This window comes from Cyclopterus lumpus, chromosome 7 (assembly GCF_009769545.1).
Source record: "Cyclopterus lumpus isolate fCycLum1 chromosome 7, fCycLum1.pri, whole genome shotgun sequence".
Classification (NCBI taxonomy): Eukaryota; Metazoa; Chordata; class Actinopteri; order Perciformes; family Cyclopteridae; genus Cyclopterus; species Cyclopterus lumpus.
In genome coordinates, this window is record NC_046972.1 from 24,873,875 (window position 1) to 24,891,704 (window position 17,830).

The following is a 17,830-nucleotide window of genomic DNA, read 5'->3' on the forward strand; positions in this document are numbered from 1 at the left end:
ATGTGATTTTGTCTATTTATGTAAAATTGATATGATAGTACATATGTTATATTTATTTTAATATTTATGTGATATATGTTATACATTTTGGAAGGATATATAGATTATAGTAAATCAAATGTGGTACATATATGTGACATGCAATTTATTATATAATTATTTTTATATCAATGTGAGATGTTTAATATATTGTAATATTTATAAAAGATAAACCAGAGATAAAAGAGGAAATAAAGAGATAAACAAATATAAAAGAGGAAAAAGATGAAACTGACATCATGAAGTTACTTCAGACCAGTGAAAGTAAAGTTCACTTTAAACCAGTGAACAGGTAAACAAGGTAAACAGGTAAACAAGTAAACAGGTAAACAAGGTAAACAGGTAAACAAGTGAACAGGTAAACAGGTAAACAAGTGAACAGGTAAACAAGTGAACAAGGTAAACAGGTAAACAAGTGAACAGGTAAACAAGTGAACAAGGTAAACAGGTAAACAAGTGAACAGGTAAACAAGTGAACAAGGTAAACAGGTAAACAAGTGAACAGGTAAACAAGTGAACAAGGTAAACAGGTAAACAAGTGAACAGGTAAACAAGTGAACAAGGTAAACAGGTAAACAAGTGAACAAGGTAAACAAGTGAACAGGTAAACAAGTGAACAGGTAAACAAGTGAACAAGGTAAACAGGTAAACAAGTGAACAAGGTAAACAAGTGAACAGGTAAACAAGTAAACAAGTGAACAGGTAAACAAGGTAAACAGGTAAACAAGTGAACAGGTAAACAAGTGAACAAGGTAAACAGGTGAACAAGGTAAACAGGTAAACAAGTGAACAGGTAAACAAGGTAAACAAGTAAACAAGTGAACAGTTAAACAGGTAAACAAGTGAACAAGGTAAACAGGTAAACAAGTGAACAGGTAAACAAGTGAACAGGTAAACAAGTAAACAAGGTAAACAGGTAAACAAGTGAACAGGTAAACAAGTGAACAAGGTAAACAGGTGAACAAGGTAAACAGGTGAACAAGGTAAACAGGTAAACAAGGTAAACAGGTAAACAAGTGAACAGGTAAACAGGTGAACAAGTAAACAAGTGAACAAGGTAAACAAGTGAACAGGTAAACAAGTAAACAGGTAAACAAGTAAACAAGGTAAACAGGTAAACAAGTGAACAGGTAAACAAGTGAACAAGGTAAACAGGTGAACAAGGTAAACAGGTAAACAAGTGAACAGGTAAACAAGTGAACAAGGTAAACAGGTAAACAAGTGAACAAGGTAAACAGGTAAACAACTAAACAGGTAAGCAGGTGAACAAATAACCAGGTGAACATGGACCCTGGTCTGAACACCAGGGACGTGCGGTCAGAGGAGGCAGGTGATAAACAGTATGACAGTCACACGGTTATATCTGTAGACACTTTTATTATCTCCTTTCTTTCCATAGAATAGTTAGTATGTCACGTGTAGAACATATTTAGCTGATTGACATTAAAAACGCTGCCAGTTGAATGGTGGGTAAAGCCACGATAATCACTCATCATTATGACGTTAATATGTTAAATCATCGTCTCGTGTGTGTTCACTATTTTGGAAACTTGAGTGAAGAGCAACAGGAAACACATGAAGGTCGACTTCCTGTCTGAGCCAAACTTTTATATGTATGTGTGTTTTTGAATGTGATCGGTCGGCCCGTCATTGTTCAGAGGCAGGACACGTGTCCCCACAGCAGTGCGGGGTCTACCACGCTGTTCTGCAGGGGCAGGTCCACGGAGAAGTCGGTGGGCGGAGCTTGCAGCCGCTGACGGTGGGGTCGACCCCCCCTCTGAGGGATGGGAAGCTCTGAGTGGTGAGCAGGAAGAGGAGAGGAGAAGAAGAATGGATGGAGAAGAGCCTGCAGATAGGAGGGGACAAATCAATACATCTATCAATCAATCAATACATCTGTCAATAGATCAATACATCAGTATAAGATAATGAGATGGGAGTTTATGTGTTGTCTTTAATGTCTTTTTTATATTTCTCTTGTTTATGTTTATATGTACGACAAGAGTCAGATTCCATGTCTGTGTACACACACATGATCAATAAAGATGATTTAGATTCTAATTGTGATGATCAATCAATTAATCAAGATAATTAATTTCCATGTATTTCATTAATTTCGAGATGAATCATTGAATCTGGATTCAGTTTCCTGCGTTCTGATTGATTCTCGTGTTTCTGGACCTCGTCGTCAATAAAGGGTCCAAACACAAAACGAAAGGGGACCTAAGGTGCAACCCTGAGGAACTCCACTTTCGGTTTCTCACCTGTCTGGCAGAGCAGCGCTGATTGGACGGATAAACCAGGAACTTGTAGAGCAGGTCGACGGCCTGAGGGGGCGTGTCTGGGACGATCTCCTCCAATGGGATCGCTGGATTCTCCTTAAAGGTGATTTTATTGTAATCTGGCAACTCAACGATCTCCTGGAGAGACGGAGAAATACCGATTCACTTATACTACTGGTGTACTTCTGTGTACATTTATGTACTTCTATGTACATCGATGTACTTCTACAGGAGGAAAATATGAATTTGTAGTAGAAGCAGAAGAAGCAGAAGAAGTAAGAGTAGTAGTAGTATAACTAGTAGAAGAAGAAGTAGTAGTATAACTTTTAGTATACATAGTAGTATAACTAGTAGATGAAGAAGTAGTATAACTAGTAGTATAACTGCTAGTATAACTAGTATTATAACTGGTAGTATAATTAGTAGAATAAGCAGTTGAAGAAGTTGTAGTTTAACTAGTAGTATAACTGGTAATATAACTAGTAGTATAAGTGGTACTATAACTGGTAGTAGAACTGGTGCTATAACTAGTAGTATAACTAGTACTATGTGGACCCTAGGAAGATTAGCGGCCGCTAAGGCGTCAGCTAATGGGGATCCAGTTATAAACTAAACTACTATAACTAGTACTATATATAGTAGTATAACTGGTACTATAACTAGTACTATATATTGTAGTATAACTGGTACTATAACTAGTAGTATAACTGGTACTATAACTAGTACTATGACTGGTAGTATAACTGGTAGTAGAACTCTACTAGTTCTACTACCAGTTACACTGATACTACTATAACTAGAAGAAGCAGTGTCCATGCTGGATGGTGGAGGGTCTCACAGGCCAGGTGTCCTCCGTCGGGGTCCCCAGCACTCGGAGGACACAGCAGAGCTGCTCGATGTCGTTCTCTCCAGGAAACAGAGGAGACGAGTTCAGCAGCTCCCCGAAGATACAGCCCACCGCCCTGAAACACACACTCAGGGCTTTTATTCTGAAGGACGCTAGGAACAGGAAGTCTGACTGTAAGTTAAGTCAAAGTCAGGATGTCATGATGTCACTTCAGTCGTAGTAGTAGTGGTGGTAGTAGTAATAGTGGTGGTAGTAGTAGTAGTAGTAGTAGTAGTAGTAGTAGTGGTCATAGTAGTAGTGGTGGTGGTGGTCATAGTGGTAGTAGTGGTGGTGGTCATAGTGGTAGTAGTAGTGGTGGTAGTCATAGTGGTAGTAGTAGTGGTGGTAGTCATAGTGGTAGTAGTAGTGGTGGTGGTCATAGTGGTAGTAGTAGTGGTGGTGGTCATAGTGGTAGTAGTAGTAGTGGTGGTCAAAGTGGTAGTAGTAGTAGTGGTGGTCATAGTGGTAGTAGTAGTGGTGGTGGTCATAGTGGTAGTAGTAGTGGTGGTGGTGGTCATAGTGGTAGTAGTAGTGATGGTCATAGTGGTAGTAGTGGTGGTGGTGGTCATAGTGGTAGTAGTAGTGGTGGTGGTGGTCATAGTGGTAGTAGTAGTAGTGGTGGTCATAGTGGTAGTAGTAGTAGTGGTGGTGGTCATAGTGGTAGTAGTAGTGGTGGTGGTCATAGTGGTAGTAGTAGTAGTGGTAGTCATAGTGGTAGTAGTAGTGGTGGTGGTCATAGTAGTAATAGTGGTGGTGGTCATAGTGGTAGTAGTGGTGGTGGTCATAGTGGTAGTAGTAGTGGTGGTAGTCATAGTGGTAGTAGTAGTGGTGGTGGTCATAGTGGTAGTAGTAGTAGTGGTGGTCATAGTGGTAGTAGTAGTAGTGGTGGTCAAAGTGGTAGTAGTAGTGGTGGTGGTCATAGTGGTAGTAGTAGTGGTGGTGGTCATAGTGGTAGTAGTAGTAGTGGTGGTCATAGTGGTAGTAGTAGTAGTGGTGGTCATAGTGGTAGTAGTAGTGGTGGTGGTGGTCATAGTGGTAGTAGTAGTGATGGTCATAGTGGTAGTAGTGGTGGTGGTGGTCATAGTGGTAGTAGTAGTAGTGGTGGTCATAGTGGTAGTAGTAGTAGTGGTGGTGGTCATAGTGGTAGTAGTAGTGGTGGTGGTCATAGTGGTAGTAGTAGTAGTGGTGGTCATAGTGGTAGTAGTAGTGGTGGTCATAGTAGTAGTAGTAGTGGTGGTCATAGTGGTAGTAGTAGTAGTAGTAGTGGTGGTCATAGTGGTAGTAGTAGTAGTGGTGGTGGTCATAGTGGTAGTAGTAGTGGTGGTGGTCATAGTGGTAGTAGTAGTAGTGGTGGTCATAGTGGTAGTAGTAGTGGTGGTGGTCATAGTAGTAGTAGTAGTGGTGGTCATAGTGGTAGTAGTAGTAGTAGTAGTGGTGGTCATAGTAGTAGTAGTAGTGGTGGTGGTCATAGTGGTAGTAGTAGTGGTGGTGGTCATAGTAGTAGTAGTAGTGGTGGTCATAGTAGTAGTAGTGGTGGTGGTCATAGTGGTAGTAGTAGTGGTGGTCATAGTAGTAGTAGTGGTGGTGGTCATAGTGGTAGTAGTAGTGGTGGTCATAGTGGTAGTAGTAGTGGTGGTGGTCATAGTGGTAGTAGTAGTAGTGGTGGTCATAGTGGTAGTAGTGGTGGTCATAGTAGTAGTAGTAGTGGTGGTGGTCATAGTGGTAGTAGTAGTAGTGGTGGTGGTCATAGTGGTAGTAGTAGTGGTGGTCATAGTGGTAGTAGTAGTAGTGGTGGTCATAGTGGTAGTAGTAGTGGTGGTGGTCATAGTGGTAGTAGTAGTGGTGGTCATAGTAGTAGTAGTGGTGGTGGTCATAGTGGTAGTAGTAGTGGTGGTGGTCATAGTGGTAGTAGTAGTGGTGGTGGTCATAGTAGTAGTAGTAGTGGTGGTGGTCATAGTGGTAGTAGTAGTGGTAGTAGTAGTGGTGGTCATAGTGGTAGTAGTAGTAGTGGTGGTCATAGTGGTAGTAGTAGTGGTGGTGGTCATAGTGGTAGTAGTAGTAGTGGTGGTCATAGTGGTAGTAGTAGTGGTGGTGGTCATAGTAGTAGTAGTAGTGGTGGTCATAGTGGTAGTAGTAGTAGTGGTGGTCATAGTAGTAGTAGTAGTGGTGGTCATAGTGGTAGTAGTAGTGGTGGTGGTCATAGTAGTAGTAGTAGTGGTGGTCATAGTGGTAGTAGTAGTAGTGGTGGTCATAGTAGTAGTAGTGGTGGTGGTCATAGTGGTAGTAGTAGTAGTGGTGGTCATAGTAGTAGTAGTAGTGGTGGTCATAGTGGTAGTAGTAGTAGTGGTGGTCATAGTGGTAGTAGTAGTGGTGGTCATAGTGGTAGTAGTAGTGGTGGTCATAGTGGTAGTAGTAGTAGTGGTGGTCATAGTGGTAGTAGTAGTGGTGGTGGTCATAGTGGTAGTAGTAGTAGTGGTGGTCATAGTGGTAGTAGTAGTGGTGGTGGTCATAGTGGTAGTAGTAGTAGTAGTGGTGGTCATAGTGGTAGTAGTAGTGGTGGTGGTGGTCATAGTGGTAGTAGTAGTAGTGGTGGTCATAGTGGTAGTAGTAGTGGTGGTGGTGGTCATAGTGGTAGTAGTAGTGGTGGTGGTCATAGTGGTAGTAGTAGTAGTGGTGGTCATAGTAGTAGTAGTAGTGGTGGTGGTCATAGTGGTAGTAGTAGTAGTGGTGGTCATAGTAGTAGTAGTAGTAGTGGTGGTGGTCATAGTGGTAGTAGTAGTGGTGGTGGTCATAGTGGTAGTAGTAGTAGTGGTGGTGGTCATAGTGGTAGTAGTAGTAGTGGTGGTGGTCATAGTGGTAGTAGTAGTGGTGGTGGTCATAGTGGTAGTAGTAGTGGTGGTGGTCATAGTGGTAGTAGTAGTGGTGGTGGTCATAGTGGTAGTAGTAGTGGTGGTGGTCATAGTGGTAGTAGTAGTGGTGGTGGTCATAGTGGTAGTAGTAGTGATGGTCATAGTGGTAGTAGTAGTAGTGGTGGTCATAGTGGTAGTAGTAGTGGTGGTGGTCATAGTGGTAGTAGTAGTGGTGGTGGTCATAGTGGTAGTAGTAGTGGTGGTGGTCATAATGGTAGTAGTAGTGATGGTCATAGTGGTAGTAGTAGTGGTGGTGGTCATAGTGGTAGTAGTAGTAGTGGTGGTGGTCATAGTGGTAGTAGTAGTGGTGGTGGTCATAGTGGTAGTAGTAGTGGTGGTGGTCATAGTGGTAGTAGTAGTGGTGGTGGTCATAGTGGTAGTAGTAGTGATGGTCATAGTGGTAGTAGTAGTAGTGGTGGTCATAGTGGTAGTAGTAGTGGTGGTGGTCATAGTGGTAGTAGTAGTGGTGGTGGTCATAGTGGTAGTAGTAGTGGTGGTGGTCATAATGGTAGTAGTAGTGATGGTCATAGTGGTAGTAGTAGTGGTGGTGGTCATAGTGGTAGTAGTAGTGATGGTCATAGTGGTAGTAGTAGTGGTGGTCATAGTAGTAGTAGTAGTGGTGGTGGTCATAGTAGTAGTAGTAGTGGTGGTGGTCATAGTGGTAGTAGTAGTGGTGGTGGTCATAGTGGTAGTAGTAGTGGTGGTGGTCATAGTGGTAGTAGTAGTAGTGGTGGTCATAGTGGTAGTAGTGGTGGTGGTCATAGTGGTAGTAGTAGTAGTGGTGGTCATAGTGGTAGTAGTAGTAGTGGTGGTCATAGTGGTAGTAGTAGTAGTGGTGGTCATAGTGGTAGTAGTAGTGGTGGTGGTCATAGTGGTAGTAGTAGTAGTGGTGGTCATAGTAGTAGTAGTAGTGGTGGTCATAGTGGTAGTAGTAGTGGTGGTGGTCATAGTAGTAGTAGTAGTGGTGGTGGTCATAATGGTAGTAGTAGTGGTGGTGGTCATAGTGGTAGTAGTAGTGGTGGTGGTCATAGTGGTAGTAGTAGTGGTGGTCATAGTAGTAGTAGTGGTGGTGGTCATAATGGTAGTAGTAGTGGTGGTGGTCATAGTAGTAGTAGTAGTGGTGGTCATAGTGGTAGTAGTAGTGGTGGTCATAGTAGTAGTAGTGGTGGTGGTCATAGTGGTAGTAGTAGTGGTGGTGGTCATAGTGGTAGTAGTAGTGGTGGTGGTCATAGTGGTAGTAGTAGTGGTGGTGGTCATAGTGGTAGTAGTAGTGGTGGTGGTCATAGTGGTAGTAGTAGTAGTGGTGGTCATAGTAGTAGTAGTAGTGGTGGTGGTCATAGTGGTAGTAGTAGTGGTGGTGGTCATAGTGGTAGTAGTAGTGGTGGTGGTGGTCATAGTGGTAGTAGTAGTGATGGTCATAGTGGTAGTAGTAGTGGTGGTGGTCATAGTGGTAGTAGTAGTGGTGGTGGTCATAGTGGTAGTAGTAGTAGTGGTGGTCATAGTAGTAGTAGTAGTGGTGGTGGTCATAGTGGTAGTAGTAGTGGTGGTGGTCATAGTGGTAGTAGTAGTGATGGTCATAGTGGTAGTAGTAGTGGTGGTGGTCATAGTGGTAGTAGTAGTGGTGGTGGTCATAGTGGTAGTAGTAGTGGTGGTCATAGTAGTAGTAGTAGTGGTGGTCATAGTAGTAGTAGTGGTGGTGGTCATAGTGGTAGTAGTAGTGGTGGTCATAGTAGTAGTAGTGGTGGTGGTCATAGTGGTAGTAGTAGTGGTGGTCATAGTAGTAGTAGTAGTGGTGGTCATAGTAGTAGTAGTAGTGGTGGTGGTCATAGTAGTAGTAGTAGTAGTGGTGGTCATAGTAGTAGTAGTAGTGGTGGTCATAGTAGTAGTAGTGGTGGTGGTCATAGTGGTAGTAGTAGTGGTGGTCATAGTAGTAGTAGTAGTGGTGGTCATAGTAGTAGTAGTGGTGGTGGTCATAGTGGTAGTAGTAGTGGTGGTCATAGTAGTAGTAGTGGTGGTCATAGTAGTAGTAGTGGTGGTGGTCATAGTAGTAGTGGTAGTGGTGGTGGTCATAGTGGTAGTAGTAGTGGTGGTGGTCATAGTGGTAGTAGTAGTAGTGGTGGTCATAGTAGTAGTAGTAGTGGTGGTCATAGTGGTAGTAGTAGTGGTGGTGGTCATAGTGGTAGTAGTAGTAGTGGTGGTCATAGTGGTAGTAGTAGTGGTGGTGGTCATAGTGGTAGTAGTAGTGGTGGTCATAGTGGTAGTAGTAGTGGTGGTGGTCATAGTAGTAGTAGTAGTGGTGGTCATAGTGGTAGTAGTAGTGGTGGTGGTCATAGTGGTAGTAGTAGTAGTAGTGGTGGTCATAGTGGTAGTAGTAGTGGTGGTGGTGGTCATAGTGGTAGTAGTAGTAGTGGTGGTCATAGTGGTAGTAGTAGTGGTGGTGGTGGTCATAGTGGTAGTAGTAGTAGTGGTGGTCATAGTAGTAGTAGTAGTGGTGGTGGTCATAGTAGCAGTAGTAGTAGTAGTGGTGGTCATAGTAGTAGTAGTGGTGGTCATAGTAGTAGTAGTGGTGGTGGTCATAGTAGTAGTGGTAGTGGTGGTGGTCATAGTGGTAGTAGTAGTGGTGGTGGTCATAGTGGTAGTAGTAGTAGTGGTGGTCATAGTAGTAGTAGTGGTGGTGGTCATAGTGGTAGTAGTAGTGGTGGTCATAGTAGTAGTAGTGGTGGTGGTCATAGTGGTAGTAGTAGTGGTGGTCATAGTAGTAGTAGTAGTGGTGGTCATAGTAGTAGTAGTAGTGGTGGTGGTCATAGTAGTAGTAGTAGTAGTGGTGGTCATAGTAGTAGTAGTAGTGGTGGTCATAGTAGTAGTAGTGGTGGTGGTCATAGTGGTAGTAGTAGTGGTGGTCATAGTAGTAGTAGTAGTGGTGGTCATAGTAGTAGTAGTGGTGGTGGTCATAGTGGTAGTAGTAGTGGTGGTCATAGTAGTAGTAGTGGTGGTCATAGTAGTAGTAGTGGTGGTGGTCATAGTAGTAGTGGTAGTGGTGGTGGTCATAGTGGTAGTAGTAGTGGTGGTGGTCATAGTGGTAGTAGTAGTAGTGGTGGTCATAGTAGTAGTAGTAGTGGTGGTCATAGTGGTAGTAGTAGTGGTGGTGGTCATAGTGGTAGTAGTAGTAGTGGTGGTCATAGTGGTAGTAGTAGTGGTGGTGGTCATAGTGGTAGTAGTAGTGGTGGTCATAGTGGTAGTAGTAGTGGTGGTGGTCATAGTAGTAGTAGTAGTGGTGGTCATAGTGGTAGTAGTAGTGGTGGTGGTCATAGTGGTAGTAGTAGTAGTAGTGGTGGTCATAGTGGTAGTAGTAGTGGTGGTGGTGGTCATAGTGGTAGTAGTAGTAGTGGTGGTCATAGTGGTAGTAGTAGTGGTGGTGGTGGTCATAGTGGTAGTAGTAGTAGTGGTGGTCATAGTAGTAGTAGTAGTGGTGGTGGTCATAGTGGTAGTAGTAGTAGTGGTGGTCATAGTAGTAGTAGTAGTGGTGGTGGTCATAGTGGTAGTAGTAGTAGTGGTGGTCATAGTAGTAGTAGTAGTAGTGGTGGTGGTCATAGTGGTAGTAGTAGTGGTGGTGGTCATAGTGGTAGTAGTAGTGGTGGTGGTCATAGTGGTAGTAGTGGTGGTGGTCATAGTGGTAGTAGTAGTGGTGGTGGTCATAGTGGTAGTAGTAGTGGTGGTGGTCATAGTGGTAGTAGTAGTGGTGGTGGTCATAGTGGTAGTAGTAGTGATGGTCATAGTGGTAGTAGTAGTGGTGGTCATAGTAGTAGTAGTGGTGGTGGTCATAGTAGTAGTAGTGGTGGTGGTCATAGTGGTAGTAGTAGTGGTGGTCATAGTAGTAGTAGTGGTGGTCATAGTAGTAGTAGTAGTGGTGGTCATAGTAGTAGTAGTAGTGGTGGTCATAGTAGTAGTAGTAGTGGTGGTCATAGTGGTAGTAGTGGTGGTGGTCATAGTGGTAGTAGTGGTGGTGGTCATAGTGGTAGTAGTAGTAGTGGTGGTCATAGTAGTAGTAGTAGTGGTGGTCATAGTAGTAGTAGTGGTGGTGGTCATAGTGGTAGTAGTAGTAGTGGTGGTCATAGTGGTAGTAGTAGTGGTGGTGGTGGTCATAGTAGTAGTAGTGGTGGTGGTCATAGTGGTAGTAGTAGTGGTAGTAGTAGTGGTGGTCATAGTAGTAGTAGTAGTGGTGGTCATAGTGGTAGTAGTAGTGGTGGTAGTCATAGTGGTAGTAGTAGTGGTGGTGGTCATAGTGGTAGTAGTAGTGGTGGTCATAGTAGTAGTAGTGGTGGTGGTCATAGTGGTAGTAGTAGTGGTGGTGGTCATAGTGGTGGTCATAGTAGTAGTAGTAGTGGTGGTCATAGTAGTAGTAGTAGTGGTGGTCATAGTGGTAGTAGTAGTGGTGGTAGTCATAGTGGTAGTAGTAGTGGTGGTGGTCATAGTAGTAGTAGTGGTGGTGGTCATAGTGGTAGTAGTAGTGGTGGTCATAGTGGTAGTAGTAGTAGTGGTGGTCATAGTAGTAGTAGTGGTGGTGGTCATAGTGGTAGTAGTAGTGGTGGTGGTCATAGTGGTGGTCATAGTAGTAGTAGTAGTGGTGGTCATAGTAGTAGTAGTGGTGGTGGTCATAGTGGTAGTAGTAGTGGTGGTCATAGTGGTAGTAGTAGTGGTGGTGGTCATAGTAGTAGTGGTGGTCATAGTGGTAGTAGTAGTGATGGTGGTCATAGTAGTAGTGGTGGTCATAGTGGTAGTAGTAGTGATGGTGGTCATAGTGGTAGTGGTGGTCATAGTCGTAGTAGTAGTAGTGGTTGTAGTAGTAGTATTTTGAATAGTAGTATTTTCCATATAAAAATCAGTATTGGTAGTTTTCTCACCACAGGTCGACTCCCTCGTCATACTTTCTGGCTCCGTACAGCAGCTCAGGTGCTCTATACCACCTGACCACAATAAATAAGTAATAAGTAATATTACACTTGAATACAGTAATAATACAGTATTATTACAGTAATAATCAAATAAATTGAGTAATAATAGAGTAAATAATACAGTAATAACAGAGTATTAATACAGTAGTAACAGTGCGTGTGCACCACCTGGTGGCCACCTGGTGGCTGTACAGTCTCTCTTCCTGCTCACTGAACAATCTGGCCAAACCGAAGTCTGCGATCTTCAGATGACCTGAAGAGCTGATGAGGAGGTTGGCTGGCTTCAGGTCCTACACACACACACACACACATACACACACACACACACACATACACACACACACACACACACATACACACACACACACACACATCAGTTCTTATTCTGAAAGGCTACAGGAGTCAGAATGAAGGCGAAGTCTTTCTCACTCGGTGCATGATGTTGTTGTGATGCAGGAAGGTCACGCCTTTCAGCAGCATCATCATGTAACCTTTGACCTGAGCCGGGGTCAAAGGTCGCTGGGAGTTCCTGATGACTTCAGAGAGGTCGGACAGCATGAAGTCAAACACCAGGACGAAGCCCGTCCCGTGAGGGAAGACGTCCTTCAGCTTCACCACCTGAGGAGGAGGAGGAGTGTGAGGCTGGCCCCTGACCTCTTACCTCTGACCCCTGACCCCTGGAACTCACATGCTGGTTGTCCTCGATCTCCTGCAGGGCCTTGATCTCCCTGAGGGCCTGGTTGGGGATGCCGTCCTCCAGCCGCCTCAGAGCCACTTTCTTCAGAGCAACCGTCTCTCCTGTCTGTCAGAGATCAATACTGTTATTATTGACAAGCCAATACACTATGGGGGGGTTGTGTATTACGTGTATTGTTTATTATGTGCATATATGTATTGTGTGTAATATATGTGTATTACGTGTATTTATGTGTTTATAGTATGATATGCATATTATGTGTATTACGTGTATTAATATAAGTATTATGTGTATATTATGTGTATCTATATAAGTATTATGTGTATTAATATAAGTAGTATGTGTATATTATGTGTATGTATATAAGTATTATGTGTATATTATGTGTTTTTACAATGCCCTTCAGAATAAAAGCTCTCTGTTGTTGAACGAGATGAGAATTATTTCCACCTGCTAATGGAGAGAAAGATGCAGCTTATGTTTACTTTTAATTTCTCTGAAATAAAATATTAATTATATATGAATAAATCAACACGTTATATTTATTATTATTAAGTTAATTGATGACCAGCTGTTACCTCGATGTGTTTGGCCTTGAAGACGATGCCGTGAGCTCCTTCTCCGATCCGACCTAGAATACTGTACTGATCCATGTCCATCAAGGAGTCTGGATCCTGGACCACAGGTCTGGGTCTGGATCCTGGACTACAGGTCTGAGTCTGGATCCTGGACTACAGGTCTGGGTCTGGATCCTGGACTACAGGTCTGAATCTGGATCCTGGACCACAGGTCTGAGTCTGGATCCTGGACTACAGGTCTGAATCTGGATCCTGGACCACAGGTCTGAGTCTGGATCCTGGACCACAGGTCTGAATCTGGATCCTGGACCACAGGTCTGAGTCTGGATCCTGGACCACAGGTCTAAATCTGGATCCTGGACCACAGGTATGAGTCTGGATCCTGGACCACAGGTCTGAGTCTGGATCCTGGACCACAGGTCTAAATCTGGATCCTGGACCACAGGTATGAGTCTGGATCCTGGACCACAGGTCTGAGTCTGGATCCTGGACCACAGGTCTGAGTCTGGATCCTGGACCACAGGTATGAATCTGGATCCTGGACCACAGGTCTGGGTCTGGATCCTGGACCACAGGTCTGAGTCTGGATCCTGGACCACAGGTCTGAGTCTGGATCCTGGACCACAGGTATGAATCTGGATCCTGGACCACAGGTCTGGGTCTGGATCCTGGACCACAGGTCTGGGTCTTGGATCCTGGATCTTTGTAGTTTCAAGTGAACTGAAACAAAAAACGATCTCCGTTAATAAATCAATCAATTCACTGATGTTGAGCTAATATGCTCAATAATATAAAAAGTTACTGAACAAAACTTAATATACTTCAAAACTCACATGAATGTACTTTGATTCGGCGGGTAAGAACCCCAAAATGTTGTTAAGGAACACCGACTTTAGAAGAGAAAGCCTCTGAACTGAGCTAGCTACGTTGCCGTGGTAACCTACTAGCTAAACTATCAAAACAGCTGCTGGTGTCGCATCAGACGTGTCCGACGAGAACCAAAGAGACGCAAGAGTTCCGCCTGTAATGAAGCGCACACTTGTTCACGTGCAGGTACATTTAATATGTTTTTAAATATTTTTAAGTAAACATGTTGAACGAGCTGCAGAGCTGCCAGCTGTCCGCCATGTTTGTTTACAGTGACGTCACTGCGCTGGTCCCAGTACAGAACCAGAGCCGCTAGAAGAGACTCAGTTGGTTTAAAGTGTTTTTTTAGTCACTTTAAAATGTAAATGTGGAGTTATGTTAGATGTCATGTGATCACACAGTTTATAAATGTGTTTTATTTAACATTCGGTTTAAAAAAATTGTAAATTGATGTAATTACACTTTTGTGTAACTAAGATACATTACACTCAGTACATATACATTTAAATACAACTTCAAGGTACTTCAGTCTTAGTTACTAGTATTTTATTTTATTGCAGCTTTCTTTTACTCCACTACTATGACTAGTTTCTGAGGGGTATGTTGTACTTTTACTCCATTAGTCTGACATCTGAATTTACACATTAATTAAAAACCAAATATATAATCAGTGTATGAAATATGATATTGTATTAAACTACATATTAAACTATACAACATAATAAATAAAAGTAGTTAAACAAAATGTCTTCTATTTACTCTAATTCTGTGGCGCTAACGCTTGCTGCTATTATTTTGGAACCGGAAGTGGTTGTTAATCCACGTCCGGTGCAGATCGTTGTTTACATGAGACGTCAGCGTGCTAACCCGCTAACCGGACAGTCGATAATGAGTCAGACCCGGTAACGAGAGCTTCAGTCAGACGTTCAGCAGGTTACCGGAAGAGTTCTTCTTTCTCACAGAACCGGAAGTTCATCTTTCTCACAAAAATCGGAAGTTTGGATCTAATGAAAAACAGAGACGAAGATGTCTGTCGATGCTAATGCTAATGCTAACGTGGACCAAAAGGTTCTGCAATATGAAAACTTCATAAACGAAGTTCTGAGGAGCGATTTACAGTAAGACTCATATAAATACACAAATATACATATAAATACACATAAAACACATATACACAGACCTCTAAATAGACATAATATACATATAAATAAATATAAAACACATATACACAGACATCTAAATACACATAATAAACACACATATACACATAATACATGTATGAATAAACATAAAACACATATACACAGACATCTAAATACACATAATACACATATAAATAAACACATTACACGTAAATATACATATAAATAAACATAATAGACATCAATATACAACTAAATGCACACAAATACACAGACACATATACATAGACATAATACACACATAAATAGACATAACATATACACACATTATACATATAAATACACATAATACTTTTAATTAATAATATGATTGTTATCACACAGGAAGGTGTTGCAGCAGAGAGACTCCGTTTATGAGAAAATCTCTCAGTATCTGCAGCTGAAGAACTCCATTCAGAGTCTGCAGGTACGATGATGATGATGATGATGAAGAAGATAATGATGATTTATAATGAATAATACATTCAAATTAAGACAATAAATGTGTCATCGTCACAAAGTAATACTTCTGTTAAATAAACTTCAAGAAGAAAATCTGGTTATAATAAATTATATTTTAATGAACCTTTAAACATTCTTTAATCTGTGTGTGTGTGTATATGTGTTTATATATGTACATATGTGTGTGTATACATACATATATTGATGTGTGTGTGTGTGTGTGTGTGTGTGTGTGTTCCTGCAGGATTGCACCTCTCACCTGAAGACGGACGTGGATCTCGGCTGTAACTTCTTTGTCCAGGCTGAAGTGTGAGCTGCCGATTCACTGATCAATAAATGAATCAGTCAATCAATAACTGAGACAACTGACCAATAGAAGTCTGAATTTTGTCACCTACTTCCTGTTTGTCATAGTAATAACCACAATGATTGATTATTATGAAGCATTTTAAACCTGAAGAATTACCCAGAATCCTTTGCTCACCCCAGCTCTTCTTCTCCTGTCAGGGAGGACTCGTCCAGGATCTTCGTTGCCGTCGGTTACGGTTTCTTCGTGGAGATGAACCACGACGAAGCTCTGAGGTTCATCGACAAGAAGACGAGTCAGCTGACGGCGTCGGTTCTTCTTCTTCTTCTTCTTCTGTGGTTTCACGTGAAAGAGAAGCTGTGTTAGCTCGATGCTAGCTGTGCCCATTGCTGTGAATGAGAGATGCTAACAGCGCTGGCGTTGTGTGTTTCAGCTTCACGGAGCAGCTCAGTAGAGACTCCGCTGAGATCAAAGCCAACATCCGCATGGTGATCGAGGTCAGTGAGCTCTTCATCTTCATCATCGTCATCCTCCTCTGTGACGATCAATACTCGTCACATTATCAAACATACATCATAATGAACTCTTGATTTAAGCATATCAGTATTTTAATCATCAATAAAGTTTGACTTTGAACACATACCTCTAAATAATTAATCAATAATTAATGTTTAAACAATGATCTTTAGCCTTTTTAGTTTTTCTGATATTTTATAATTCTGTTAATATTTTTCTGATTTGTTTGTGTTTTAATCTTTAATATAATTTTTTTATTATTCATAATTTTGGGGAATATTTAACTTGTTTTTTTCCAGCTATTTTATTTAATATCTTACTCTACTTTGTTTATTTGTATTATATATTTACAAGTTAATCAGATCGATACTCATACAGGAAGGAATAATAATGTCTTCTTCTTCCCTCTCCTCCTCTTCTTCCTCTTCTCTCTCCTCTTCCTCTTCCTCCTCTTCCCCCTCCTCCCTCTCCTCTTCCTCCTCTTCTTCCTCTTCTCTCTCCTCTTCCTCCTCTTCTCTCTCCTCCTCGTCTTCCTCCTCTTCTTCCTCTTCTCTCTCCTCTTCCTCCTCTTCTTCCTCTTCTTCCTCTTCTCTCTCCTCTTCCTCCTCTTCTTCCTCTTCTTCCTCTTCTCTCTCCTCTTCCTCTTCCCCCTCCTCCCTCTCCTCTTCCTCCTCTTCTTCCTCTTCTCTCTCCTCCTCGTCTTCCTCCTCTTCTTCCTCTTCTCTCTCCTCTTCCTCCTCTTCTTCCTCTTCCTCTCCTCTTCCCCCTCCTCAGGGTCTGAGGGAGCTTCAAGGCCTGTCAGACCTCCCAGAGAGCAGCAGAAGAGACGTCTTCTAGACTCTGCCTGTGAGGACGCGATTACCATGGCGATGTGTTATTATGGTCTGTAGCAGACATTCAGAGGATGAAGACGAAGAGAGTCTGAACTCATGTTGAGATCAATAACTCTGTAATGTGATCCAGTGATACGGGAGCTGATCACAGATCCATAACTCCTTTAACAAACAGGAAGTATCTGTAAACCTTCAAAATAAAGTGTTCTTCGTAAAAACATCCATTTTGTAAATAACATCTTTTGAACCGGTTTGATTTGATCGCCTCGTGATCAATAACTTTTAGTTATTAATTATTCAATTTAAGTTTTTTAAATTAACTTTTAAGTTAAATGATTATAGAAAAGTATGAAACATAATTATAGACAATTTATTGTTATTCATATTATTGTCGTCTCAACAGGGAGCCAGTTGTCGTGGAAACTAGATGCTACGCAGACACAGACCCAGAAATACACACAAACAGAAACACACAAACAAACACAAACAAACACACAAACATACACACACACTTAAAGTGTTCTGCTTTCATTGTGTCGAAGTCTTCGGTCTTAAAAACGATCCGTCTGTAACGAAGCTGTCAAACCACTTTTATTTTGAAAAGCTTCTATGTTCCGCCGTGTTGCTCAGCAGCTCCTCGCACAAGCTTCAGGCACTTATAAACACCGGAACTCTACAACTGTCCTTCAACATAAAAGCACCCGCTTTCTCGTCTACACATATTTAGCTGATATTCACGTTGAACAATAGAAATATCTGCAGAATACTACATCGCGTTTCTGAAATACTTTGGAACACTGAACTTTTCACCTGTAAATAAGTAAATATGATAAAGTAATTAAATGAATAGGGTTTATTTTGAAATCCCTCTCCGGATGTGAGGTGGTTATGGTGAAAGTATTGAGGAGTTTTCATCCAAACAGGAAGAAACTGAAGAAACGAAGCTAAACGACCAACTGACAACAGACTTTCCTCTGGACGGTTCCGGTGAACTCCGGTCCGCAGAGAGCAGCTAGTTGAGAGGGGAGAAGGAGAGGAGGAGGAGGAGGAAGAGAGGAGGAGGAGGAGGAGGAAGAGAGGAGGACGAAGAGGTGGGGGCGTCACAGCAGCAGCCTAAGCTAGCTGTTAGCACGCTAGGCTAGCTTCATATCGTTAGTGTAGCTGATTATCTCCGCCTGTTCACGGGAAGTGACACCCGGAAGTAACGGGAGGAACGCAACGAAGCACTTCACCAGCTCGTTAACTCAAAGTTAACAGAGTTTTATTATAAGTAGCCCGTTAATTAGCTGCCAAAGGCTGTGGACGCGGATGAAACAGAAAT

The 17,830-nt window shown here is 42.2% G+C and overlaps 2 protein-coding genes across 2 annotated transcripts; one reads left to right on the top strand and one right to left on the bottom strand.

Moving 5' to 3' along the window:
• Positions 1–1,676: 1,676 nt before the first annotated feature.
• cdk20 (cyclin-dependent kinase 20) lies at positions 1,677–13,493 on the bottom strand. Its single transcript, XM_034536396.1, has 9 exons — positions 13,177–13,493; positions 12,344–13,063; positions 11,757–11,870; positions 11,498–11,686; positions 11,237–11,358; positions 11,018–11,080; positions 3,160–3,283; positions 2,304–2,459; positions 1,677–1,885 (listed from the first exon to the last, which is right to left on the bottom strand). Exons 2-9 carry the CDS (start codon positions 12,422–12,424, stop codon positions 1,694–1,696), a joined length of 1,041 nt encoding a protein of 346 aa, XP_034392287.1. The 5' UTR covers positions 12,425–13,063; positions 13,177–13,493; the 3' UTR covers positions 1,677–1,693.
• Positions 13,494–14,035: 542 nt separating this feature from the next.
• On the top strand, positions 14,036–16,731 carry uxt (ubiquitously-expressed, prefoldin-like chaperone). Its single transcript, XM_034536421.1, has 6 exons — positions 14,036–14,328; positions 14,737–14,818; positions 15,098–15,162; positions 15,361–15,468; positions 15,594–15,657; positions 16,451–16,731. The coding sequence occupies exons 1-6, from the start codon at positions 14,237–14,239 to the stop codon at positions 16,511–16,513; spliced, it is 474 nt and encodes a 157-aa protein (XP_034392312.1). The 5' UTR covers positions 14,036–14,236; the 3' UTR covers positions 16,514–16,731.
• The last annotated feature ends 1,099 nt before the right edge of the window (positions 16,732–17,830 follow it).

Bases quoted from the DNA above. Each gene is read 5' to 3' on its own strand.
- cdk20 (XM_034536396.1), bottom strand. From the start codon at position 12,424: ATGGACATGGATCAGTACAGTATTCTAGGTCGGATCGGAGAAGGAGCT. The intron at 11,871-12,343 runs GTAACAGCTGGT...GATCTCTGACAG, and splicing joins TCAAGGCCAAACACATCGAG to ACAGGAGAGACGGTTGCTCT. The intron at 3,284-11,017 runs GTGAGAAAACTA...TGTGTGTTTCAG, and splicing joins GACGAGGGAGTCGACCTGTG to GGCGGTGGGCTGTATCTTCG.
- uxt (XM_034536421.1), top strand. From the start codon at position 14,237: ATGTCTGTCGATGCTAATGCTAATGCTAACGTGGACCAAAAGGTTCTG. The intron at 14,819-15,097 runs GTACGATGATGA...GTGTTCCTGCAG, and splicing joins ACTCCATTCAGAGTCTGCAG to GATTGCACCTCTCACCTGAA. The intron at 15,658-16,450 runs GTCAGTGAGCTC...CCCCCTCCTCAG, and splicing joins ACATCCGCATGGTGATCGAG to GGTCTGAGGGAGCTTCAAGG.